The sequence below is a fragment of the Pipra filicauda genome, unplaced genomic scaffold (genome assembly GCF_003945595.2).
Source record: "Pipra filicauda isolate LSUMZ 115617 unplaced genomic scaffold, ASM394559v2 scaffold400_size1120237_pilon, whole genome shotgun sequence".
In the NCBI taxonomy this organism is placed as follows: Eukaryota; Metazoa; Chordata; class Aves; order Passeriformes; family Pipridae; genus Pipra; species Pipra filicauda.
Window position 1 is genome coordinate 809,002 of NW_024104533.1, and position 12,445 is coordinate 821,446.

At 36.0% G+C, this 12,445-nt stretch overlaps 1 protein-coding gene across 1 annotated transcript in view; it reads right to left on the minus strand.

Moving 5' to 3' along the window:
• ZC2HC1A (zinc finger C2HC-type containing 1A) overlaps window positions 1-12,445 on the minus strand; it is a 30,984-nt gene continuing 18,539 nt past the window's right edge. The window contains exons 6-9 of the mRNA XM_027732689.2: window positions 11,659-11,758; window positions 11,029-11,137; window positions 6,137-6,244; window positions 1-5,449 (exon numbers count right to left, since the gene is read on the minus strand). Of these exons, the coding sequence (XP_027588490.1) occupies window positions 5,263-5,449; window positions 6,137-6,244; window positions 11,029-11,137; window positions 11,659-11,758 (504 nt within the window). The 3' untranslated portion in view covers window positions 1-5,262. The remainder of the gene's footprint in view (window positions 5,450-6,136; window positions 6,245-11,028; window positions 11,138-11,658; window positions 11,759-12,445) is intronic.

The window sequence follows — 12,445 nt, forward strand, 5'->3', positions numbered from 1 at the left end:
TTTGTGCATCACAAAAGGTTTTATTAGCATATTTGCTTTATTGTTAACAAGTGGCAAATTAGCATTAGGTGCTGATTTACATTTATTAATTAAAACAGAACTGACACTTTAAAATAAACAAAATGTACTGAATAAAATGCAAACAAACCCAGGAATTCTGGCAAAACCCCCCCCCCCCGGACGGTCGCATACACAAATATTTAATGCACTGAGGGGTAAGGCAAACATAATAAATGCAACGCTGACAAAATGAATCACCTCAAACACATGAATGAACACATTGTTTAAAAACATGGAACATCAATAAATAAACTTACAAAGATAAACATATTAAGTGTCATATGAGGGATGAACACCAAGAATTAAAGCAATCATATAAAGTAGGTGTTGTAACAGTCATAGCATATTCAGCACTCTACAAATCCCACCCAAATCCATTTATGGTTCTGCCAGAAAGCCAAACAGAAACAAAGAACTATGGTAAACCATGCACTCCTATTTAGAACTTAGGTTCAATATTCAGCTATATTAAACTGAATATTTGATTTGCTGACTCAAAGTATTATGTTCAAATTGGGGAAATGTGATTTCCCTACTGATTATTTTTGTGAAGAAAAAGCACTAACTAAGAGGAAGTTTGAAGAAGCTGTTTTCTGGCAAGATGAAGTGGAATGGGCCTAAATAGGATCCTCCAGAAATGTGCATTCTGGAATGACATAACACCAAAAAACCAAACCCAAAACAAAACAAAAACCGAACTAACGTGCAAGAGTAATCTCTTATACTGTGAATACTGCAAAGAACATATCAACCAAGTAACTACTGAATACAGTTAACAGAGTCTTTTACCTAGCACTTCTTCCAACAACACAATTAGGTCACTCAAATCTTAGTCAGCAAGTTGGAAAAAAGCCCCAACCAAACCAACCAGCAGCAAAATGATCACAAGTTGGAATAAGCTGTACTTCAAAGGCAATAAAAACTATTTTCACCAGAGTCACTAAAACCAATTTTACCAAAGATAAAAATTCTACCCTGTCATACAACCCATATAATTATTCATAGCTTAGTCAAACTGGATAGAATTAAAGTTGCAAAAAGTGCTCTTAGAAATCACAAATTTGTCAGCCAAGATTAAAAAACACTCGTAACAGATTTGTTCTCTGCCCATATACAAAGTCTATGTGATGGAAACCAGCACTTTTTGTGAGCTTTGCAATACATAGAGAATACCACTTAATTTTACATGTAGACTAATTACATAGCCTACATTAGTGTGCACTGACACATACCTTGTTTATTAGCATTTAAATACTGCCATCATTCTTCCTTCCACTGATTTGGTAAGCACGCATCACGAAACCGCTCTCTTTGCACACGCTCTCAGCTGTGGTGGTGAACTCGGAGCTAGTAGTCTCTTGCAGATGACAGAGAATCTCCATGACACAAAAACTGGGTCAGGTCTTAAAATTTGGAGTTACCATCCTGAAAACCTGCGGGATGCGTGTCTGCACTTGAGCAGCTGCTGCTCTGGCACTGCAAGAGAGGTTCCACGCTGGAGCACCATGGAGAGCTTCCCCCGCCGCACTACCCTCCCATCTGGGGAACCCTCGGGGGGAGCTTTCCCATTCGCTCCGGGGAGTTGAAGGACTCCTGGGGAGTTCAAGGGCTCCTCGAGTCTCTTCGGCGAATTTGAAAAATTCTGCCTAAATGTTCATTTCATAGTTACAACCTGAAATGGCAGTGAAGCACCTCCCCGTGCCCACTTCCCTGCATTGCTGTGTGAGACTGATGGTATAATCATCCATATAAACACATACTTTAATTATTGTATATTTAGGAATTCCAGTTCTGAAACTACCTAGGGTGTGACTATCATGCATAAATATAAATCTGTGTAGGACATATCATATAGAGATTAAGTCTTACGCTGTTTTTACTACTGAAGCTAGTATTTTTTGTAACTCCATTGCACTTCTATCAGCATAGTTCCAATGATCCTGCATTCCTGGCACAGAGAGGTCCCTTGTATAAGAGATAATCACAAAAGTACAATGAGAATGCAAACTCCCTCAGGCCGAACCTCAAAAACAGCCTTTTCCTCATTTCTTTAAATGGAATTTTACCTTTTTTTTTTCCTTCAATGAATGGAAGAACCTTAGTAAGCACATTAGGAAGATATCATGGCAGACAGTAAAAGAAAAGTCTGCCATAGGGTCAGACAATGGTATAGGAATCATTAAAAGAATCACATCAATAAATTTCATGACAAAATAGACAGAGCATAGTTCATGTTTTTTCCTCCCATGGAAACCAAGGCATAAAGGTGTGGGGAGAACTAGGGCAAGAGGATTTGGACTTAGAGCACTAATAAATTAAATTTGGGAACTCTTGACATGTGTAATATACTAAAGATTCAAAATTCAAAGTCCAACTCCCTTAACATTTCTTTTTCTTTAAATATAACAAATTTGTTTCCCACATTCACTTCTGCAGGGGTATTATGAAAACAAATCTGCTGTTTTCTACAAACATTTCACCGAGATGGAATTACAATAATCTGTGCTGATAACTTGTGTAATACAGGCCAGGGTCTGTAACATCAGTGACTTCAGAAATCTATGTCATTCAGTAACAAAAACACTTGATAAACAGGAAACATACTGGGTCTCTGACAGTCACTCTACAGTAGCCAACTGTACAGTCAAATATAATTTCATTGTCTGCTCATATTTACTGTAGATTCAAACACACACACCCATTATCCAATGTTACTATCAACAGTCAGTTATGCTTCATAGACCTTCCTTTTAAGGCCAAATTAAACTATCAGTTTTAAAAATCATTTTTTCAGTTTAGGTTAATCTCCTGTGTAGTCCTTGTGATAAATCATAGAAGTGTAAATGAAGTAAATGATGTGCTACTCCAGTAATTTACTAAATGCTGCACTGAAAGCAAAGAATTACACAAACAACTCAAAAGGCAAAAAATACACTAACTGTATGGGGATTGATTTGAAACTGGGAAACCTGCCACCTACAATTCAAAAGAGAAACAATTTGTTTTTTCTACAGTCATATTACTCCTGGAAAAGCTGGAAGGCATTAGTGCCGTATTAAACATTCCCTTTGTAGAAAGTGGTAAAACGCATTTTCCAGTGGAATCAACTGAAAATTCACCAAGTCAGAGTAGATTCACTAAATGATCAAATCTATTCTGGACTGGTATCTTTGCTGATGGACTCTTGGCTTGCAATAGTTCAGTCTGCAGATCTCTGTGGCCCAAGTCCAGGGCAACTTTTCCGAAGCAAGCTTTTCTATGCAAAGGAATGCAGAATTCCAGTTCTTCCAAGTCCAGACATGAATATGTCATAATAGAGATCCCAGAATCTATACTACTTAGAAAATAAATTGGCCTAGTCAGTTCTAACTATCATTACAAGTCATCCATCCTACCATGCTCAACAGCCATCTTACACCAATTATAATAACACTACACTGAATTAAGGATAATTTCTAAAAATAATTTTGTATAAAAAGTGTAAGACAATCATTTAACTAATTCTAAAATATCGATAGTTTGCGGCCTGCAATGTGACTACATCAAGACTCTTAAATCTCTCATCCTCCAAGACTGGTATGTGCTTTGAAGATATTTTTCTTCAATAATGTTTTCTTCTAAATTGGCCCCATTGATAACAATCACAGTTTTTGAGAATGCAAACAATGACCATAATACTATCATGGAACACTACATTCTATTTTTCATAAGCTACAAAGAAATTACATGAATTGATGTTAATGGTGTTTGTAAGCTGAAAGTATTCATTTCTAACAAAATGTGGTGGTTTGAAACTCCCAAGAAGACTCCACACAAAAAGAGTGTATTTACTGCAGGAAAGGCACAGTTGAGTTGTTTCAGATTGTTCTTTTACGCATTATGAAGATGGTGCCAAGTAGTTCAAAGCAAAACTTCACAAAACAAATTAGTACATTAAGATACAAAGTAAATGATTCAGCTTGTGAACCCAATAACTTTCAGAGTCTGACCCTTCTTCCACAAGAATTAATGTGAAGTCTGTTACTGATTTCAAGAGGTTGCTGTTCAGAGCCCAAGAATACATAAAATTGCAGTAAAACCCATGTCAGGTATTGACACATAAAGCTATGAAGCACAGTTAGTCCACTATGCACTCATATGTAAGCTGTGCTATTTTCACAGGAATAAGAATAAAAATAGTCACTATTTACATCAAGTTTTACTGCTATAATAACATACATTTTTATGGAACTAATTTTTTTTGGTATTGGATACATCAAGAAGGCTGTTTTCAAAATAACAGTTCAACATTTAGGTAGGATAAACATAGACTTCATCTTTCCTTCCGGAAATGAGGGAAGAGAAAAAAAATGAGCAGGACCTTTGGAAACAAGATAAAGACATGAAGCACGACACTTTTAGATATGCTAGTCATAGCGGAGCACAGGAGGAGGAAGACAAGTATTTCTGAACAAAAGGAACTTAATAAAATGAAGATATTTGCCCTTATAAATAGATAAAAATATTAACATGTTCTTCTTGAAAAACAGAACATGAAAAGCCAAATCTTGCCTTTCTTCTTACATGCAAAGAAAATTCTCAGGTAGTCTTTTCACTTTGATTCTTTAAAAAGTCCTAGGAAGTAACTGGAAAGTCCAATTAGGATATTACTGTTAGAGAGTTTAAAGATCCAGACTTTTGACACTATTAATTTGGAATTTATAAGGAGTTGCTCATGTTGTTTTCACTTAGAACACAGCATCTAAGTTACTGTCACAGATGAAGGAAATACCTCCACAGAGAAACTTCTGAAGCCCAAGTTCTTCATGGCTAGTTCTCTATGGGTAAGTATTACCCTGCATATGTGATTTAAAAAAATCCTTTGTCTAGTTGGCTTTACAAAAAAAAAAACAAACATTGAACCACTTCTGCTACCTAGATTACTTAACACATCTTTACCTTAATTTTAAAGATTTCCAACAGAGAGTAAAGAGTATTTCCTTGAATGGCACAGTCTTAGTAGCTACTATTTTTATATACAGTATATATATTCATTTATAAATAACTGTGTAACCAGAAGATTGCACTCAGAAAATTACAAAATGATGTTTAGACATGTTTGCAGCATGAAGTCAAACTGGCTGGAGTGCTCTAGCTTTCCATGCAACAGTACATAGCAGATGCTTCCAATTTCTCATTTTCTTTTTGCTTTTAAGGATATGTTCACACAACCATTCTTCGAATTCCACACTCACAGCAAAACTTTGCCCACTCCACTGGATACCTTGTTCCACATTCATGGCAGAACTTTGATAAGTGTACAGGTGAAATTCTTTCGCTGCTTTTTGAACTTCCTCCATTGACTGAGGATGCACAGTCTCCACTGTCACATCCAATTTTACCGTCAGACCTGAAAATTCCCAGATAAAGAACATTCTCTGTAAGTCAGTTCAGTATAACTTGATATGAAATTATTCTAACCTCTGCAGTGAATTACAGTTATTGTTACTGTAATTTTCATGCATACACTTCCTATTTACAGTGGTATACCTTATAACTCTACCCTGGCTCCCCTATGGACCTCCAGATACCCACCTTCCCTGCAAGAAAATGAAAAATCTCAAAGTTCTAGGAGCAGGATCAAATATTTGATTTGCTAGTTAGATTAACTGGAGTGTTTTAAAACTTAAAATTTAGCTTGTAAAAAAAAAAAAAAAGGCTAAAACAGCAATACAATTTTCATCCCACCCTTTGAAAGGGCAGGTAACAGACAATTTGTGTGCTTAGCATGGAGATTTCATTGAATTTCTATTGAGAGAATATGTGGCTATTTTTTCAACAGCTCCTAAGAGGTTTTTGACATTTCTAACACAGTCTTCTGTGCACATGTGAGACAGCTGATGACAAAGGTGTGCTGGTGTGCTGTGTGATGATAAATATGCAAAACATATTGAGTAACTTAAACATGCCAAATAACATTGACCATGAGTTATCTATTTGCTGCAGAGAACAATATTTTCCCCAACTTCTTTTGTAGTAAGTAATCTCCTTTAATGAAGGTTCTATTGATGACAAAGTCCACAAAGTTAAAAGCTACCTTAAGTAAGCGTCTGAATTGCTAGTTTTTCTTTTGTTTGCTAAAGCACCCGTGTTCATGGTTCTTGCCACACTAGGAGGGGTTGATGTCCGGGCTTTTGCTGAGCCTCTAAAATAGAATAAATATCTGGTGATTTATATACACAAACAGAAATCCATACAAGAATATGCATTTACAAATAATATACATTAAAAAAAGGTTAAACAATCTACACATTAATTAATCGTATGAAAAGTAACTCATTTCCTACCAAGAGCAGACAAGAGCTTTGGCATGAACTTGCGTGATTTGAACTGATATGACTTGAATCTTACAACAACAAGCTAAAGGGAACAGCAAGTCCTTTCCTGTTCATGTGTTTCACTTGCTAACCCACCAAAATACAGGTAGACCCTGCACTAGGGGTTGTTTAGTACATTTTAATGTCTATCTTGACAAATTACAAAACAATTTTTAGAACCGGCAGGGCTTTCACAAAAATAGACTGCAGGTCTTAATAGTTTAAGATCTGCAGAAAGGATATCGTATTCTCAAGACTTTGTGACCAATATGAAGTAAGCCACAAGACTTTTTTCTTCATACCCACAGACTTTATTTAGGATGCATGCTTCTTAGACAATGCTGTAGATCCTCTTTCTTCAAAGCATAATTATATTAGAAATATAAATAGGAGGAAAGAAAAAAAAAAGCGTATCCAGCTTGGGCATTAGGGCCTCATTTTTAACAGCCTGTCACAGTGTTCCTAAAGTTGGCTTCAACAGTATGACCACATAGTTGCAAAAGCTGTTTTTCTCAAGACTCGTGAGTTTTATGAGAAGCCAGTATACAGCAAATAGCACATCCCAAACATAGAGAACATCTCACAGCTTGCTTTGATGAGTAGAGAAACACCAGAATCCCCTGAAAAATCTGAGTGGCACTAAGAAAAATAAATAGGAAGGGGCATTGTTTTAGCATTAGTGACCGAGGACAGAAGTTTTCATTGTTGCTCAAAAGAATTACCATTCACTGGAATTTCTTCTTCTTTGGCAAGTGTTCAGTTACTATGACATCTTGTGCATGACCCACCAAGTTTTTTTGTTCTCATTCTTGAACAACTATGCATAAATGAAATTTAGGTGGGACTGGCTCATGTACATTAAAAAAAATTAAAACAAGACTCCATTAAAAAAGCTTAGCCATCAAGAGCCCATTCAGCAACAAAAACCCAAAAGTGAATTTTTTTTCCCTTCCATTCAGATGAACCTAACTGTTCCTTTCAGAATTATAAACAACCTGGTCTTGGTTTGGTTTTCAAACCATATATAAGGAAATGCATTCAACTCCAGTAACTTCAAATGCAACACTGACACAGCTGAGGAACATGTAATAACTCCTGAATTACAGACATGTTGCATAAAACATTTCTTTCATCATTTCATGAGCATAGGATAAAGATGGCTTTTCAGCTCTTTCCATCACTTAAACTAGTGGTGAAATGATCAAATGATTAAGCACAAAGGTGGAAATCAGAACTAAATTTAAGATTAAATAAATTGAAATAATACCTAACTAAAGTATTCAAGTTTAACAAGAATGGCTTTGACATGGAACAGGTAGAGTGGAATGATCAAAGATTCTTGCTCACTGGGCAGAACACTAACATTCTCCATTAGTTTTCCTTCCTGCCCTCTTATTTAACAAGGAGATCCTAAGGATGGATTTACTTGAAAAAAAATACTGTGGAGACTGAAAAGCACTATGTCAGTTATATCAGAATTAAAACTTACTAAAAGTTATGTCTTTCAGAAGTTACAGAATTACAGAATTCCGGGATTTTAGTCTTGACAATTTAGCCCCAATAATGCAGGCGGCAAGATAACCTCCCCTAGAGTTTCTCTTTTCACTCCTCTTCCCAAACAGATGTTCTAGTTCAAACTAATTAACTCAGGAAATGCTTAATCAATTCCTGTTTGACTCAATAAATACTCTTTACATACTTCCCAAGGAACTGAGAAACAATATTGAGGTCTTTGACACTGCAAGACTCATACTGCAACCTAACGTGATTTTCTTAGTTATTTTTGAACCCTTAAAATATTATCAGCGTTATCTGTGAACATCAGGCACCTACAGAGTAGAATAACAAAGAAATAATGTAGAAGCAGTCATAGTATTGTCAAAATAAAGACCTACAGTATTTTTTCAAACTTAAGACAGCCCTTTCACGTTCTAATGAAAAAAACACAATCGTAAGAATCTTCTGAAAAGCAACCCAAGACAGCTCCTTACTTTTCTTCATTTCATTGAACAAAGTTCTGTAAGCTACAGTCTTAATGAAAGGAACAAGCTATTTTTAAAAGATAATGTTTTTATAGGCTAAAAATGTGGTATGCAAAATACGTTAAGTGGAATTTAAAATTTACTGCTATTGGTTTAGTGTGCCACTCATACTGTATTTCAGCTGTAAAGACAGTATTGGATGTACCACTGGCAGACATGATTCCCAGGAAGCGTAACTTTGATCAGCTTAACATTAAATAATACCATTTATACCCAAAATAAAATATAAATTACAAATTAATTTCTATAGGTTCATTTGCCTATTAAAAATATCATATAATTTTCCAAGTCTCGGTTAAAAAAAGAACCAAACAAAACTGCTCATAAATGAAACATGCACAGAAAATTAATCTGTACAAGCAAAAGATCCCTGGCTGGCCACAAATAGTGGGGTCAAGCTCTGCTAGGCAAAACAGTTTGCATGTGGGTGCAGAGTTTGCCTGTTTGCCTAACCTTTAGATTACAAAGAACATAGACAATTTTTTCTCCCGAAGATCTGATTACTTCTGCCAGCTTACTAGAATTGCCCTACCCCTCAAGAAATGTAAAACAGTGCTAACCTCTACACTATTACAAAATGCATATCAAACTTGGGTTCATAACATGATTCACTATCAAACGATAAGCCTAGTGACAATTTATGTAGAATTAATTTTCTTTTTCTCAGTTCTTCAATATCAAAAAGATGAAAACCTATTTTCACCCAAGTGACTGAAGGTTTTCCTACACTCACATGCTACTCTTGCACTCTTACTTGATTCTCTAGGACTCAGAGATGATGCCCTTATGCTGCACTTTCATTCATACTGGAATAACTGGCTGTGTTCTTACTCTGTCCAGGCAGAAAAAGAAAACACTCGCAGCAGAACTCAGCTGGCACATTCTGATCTACACATACAAAGTAAGCCTCACTGACACTAACCTAGTTTATACTGATGTTGCTGTGGTGTGCTCTCTCAGTAGTCCTTTACTCAGGGAGCAGAAGAGGAGAATTCAAATTAAAAAAACGAAACCACATGGTAAATATGACTTAAAATAAGGCAGTTCATAAAATTTGGTTGCATTTCTGCTCGAACAAAATAAAAATTTATACAAGGATATTGTGTTTGAACTTTATACGAGATGAAGTTCAAGACTCTTTCCTTTACAGAACTAAACACCTTGCACACAGCCCGTTTCAGCCTCGACCTTTAAAACCACGGCACGAGCAGCTCCCTGTGCCTGTCACGGGTGTTTTGGGCAGCATCCCAAGAGCACCACCTGAAGGGCGAGAGGGGAACTGCAGCCCACATATGTCCCTGCCCTCTAGCTGTGGGATCATCCTGCCCCTTGTCCATCCATCACAGAGAACAGGGACCACAACACCACAGAAAGCAGTAGTGTCTAAATAAATTCCCCCCTCCAACACACATATAGTTCCTCCTTGATACTGCACAATATAATTGTAATTCCACTATTCAGCCTCTTTGCCAAATCCAGAATTAAAACAATCCAGGCAAAAATGGAAGGTTCCACATTTAAGTAATAGATTTAAAAAAACCCCAAATGTACAGTTTCCCTTAGTGCAAACTGCAGGAGCCTGTTTTTCACAACACGACCTTGAATTTAACCTGGTCAAAAAAAATGTGCAGAGACTCTTAAATGTTTGTCAAGGAAAAAAGAGACAGTGACTGTTTAACATTCCATTTAAAGGATTGCCCTTAAGACAATCCATGTGTAACATTGCTCAGTAAATCATTTCACTGACAACTCAGAAGGAACTTAAGCCATTGTTTTTCTCCACCTTATAGCCTTCATCAATCAGATACTCATTTTTATAGGAACAAGTCTTTTTCAATCACCAATGTTATAACTGCAAACACTTTGTTGTATGTTCTGTGTTCTCTCAGTGCTCCTTGGTGTTCCTTAAACTTCTGTAGAACTGCATCACTTTTCTTCTATCCCTTCCACAGATTTCTCTTTGAGATAGTGTAAACGGTCTACTCCTCTAGCAAAATATCAGTAACAGCCTTGATATCACACCAGCACTTACACTGAACACTTGCAGTCTACGTCTATCACTCCTTGTGGTTGTAAGTGCACTGTTTCCATTGCTTTATTTCTGCTCATTCGTTGCCTCAAGACAGGAAAGGGAAGAAGGAAAACATCGCTCCTTCTGTGCTAAGAGAGAAGATACTCTCACAACTGGTAGTCTGTGGCAGAAGCCTCTTTCTTTTATTTCCACGAATTGCAGGAAATTATGCTTAATGCTTTCTCTTTTTTTAAGTCACTTCACATTTACCAAGAAAAAACTTTATAGTTCCAACCACTTCTGCATATCCATAGATATTTTATATCTATTTTTATCACTTGACCTCCTTTGTTGTTACTTTAACTTGAGAAAATGCATCTTTGCCTTTTCCAATGTTCCTTAAACATTAACTGTATTTATAAATAAAGGATAAATTCAAATTCTGAAGCTCAGGGGAAAAAAAATAAAAAGCAAGTGAAGCAGACCACAGAGACTTGTAGAACTAGCACAACATAAGTATGAAATAAAGCACAGATGACAACATTACATGGAAACTTACCCTGCCTGTGGGTTCACCACTCCCAGTGAGTTTTTATGAGCTGGTGATAACGTCTGAATTTTACTTCCACTGGATCCAGATGAAGGCAGTGCTTTACTTGAAGAGGCACCTTGCAGTTGAAGCATGCATAAAAATATAAGAAAATATAAGATTTTGCTGTTGAAGTGATATAATTTATTACATATTTTTAATTGTAAAATTAAAAACAAGTTTTAGAAATATAAAGATATGAACAAGTGTCAAGATACTAGGAAAACCAAATATTTTTCCAGAAATTTAAAGAAAATATGCTATTGAGATCTGTTTTATTCTAATAAAAAATGTTGGATCTCAATTACTTTCTTCACAAAGAAAAGGAAAGAAATGTCAAAGTATGCACAAACAGAATATATTTGGTTTTGCAGATTCAATTGAGAAAAATAAAATAATTTGACCTGCTATATAAACCATAACAGAATCCTCTGTGCTCAAGAGTCTTTTTAGATAGATGCCAATCAGTGCCCCTTCCAACTTTATTTTAAATGAGCTTTTACAAACCACTATTGCAAATAAACAATCAACTTTCACTGAATAATCTGAGAACTAATATTTAGAAAGGAAACAGAAAAATTTATAACATTCATTTCATACCTACAACAGTTTTGCTAATGCCACTCGGCTGTGGTAAGCGTGACGATGGTGATGGTGTTGATCCTACAGAAGGCATCTTCTTAACAGCAGCAGGTTTGTACTGTAACAAAATACAACCTAGAAATGTAAGCAATTAAATCAAACTATCTATAAAACACAATAGGTAGTTCTTTCAGGTACTGTGGGAGAACAGGTGATTTCCTACTATGTAAACTGTTTCTGGTACGGGAACATGCAAATGGTTTCTGCCAGTCTGCTTTCTTATACATACAGATGATACCAGTAGAAGACATTCTCTAACTCAGTGGTTTTTAGTTGTTCAACAATACATCATTCTGCATTTTTCGATTTTCTACAGATTTTATCATCTTTTTCAACAGTTGTCTCACGAGATTAAAATTATGATCTCATTACTAGTTAATTTAAAAAGACTACTCAAGGGTAGAATCATTTTTGTCTTTAAAATCCAAATCTTACATTCACCTGTGCAGTCTGGACCAGTCCCAGCACCAGTTCAGAATACAGTACAAGAATCACTAAGTAACTGCTTATGTCTGTTTAATTCTTCACAGCTTCCAGAAAAAAAGAGCATTACCACCACATGAAAACACATATACACTTTAAATCTTCACTTTTTTCCTTAATATACCCGAAGCCCTCTAAAGCCTCTAACTACGGAAAATATTGATGTCAGTTATCCTGTAGCCATGTACCTCTGTTTGACTCCTTAAGGAGCAGTCTTGAATTGGATTCAGAAAACTAGCAGAACAGAAATTCAACTTCCTTC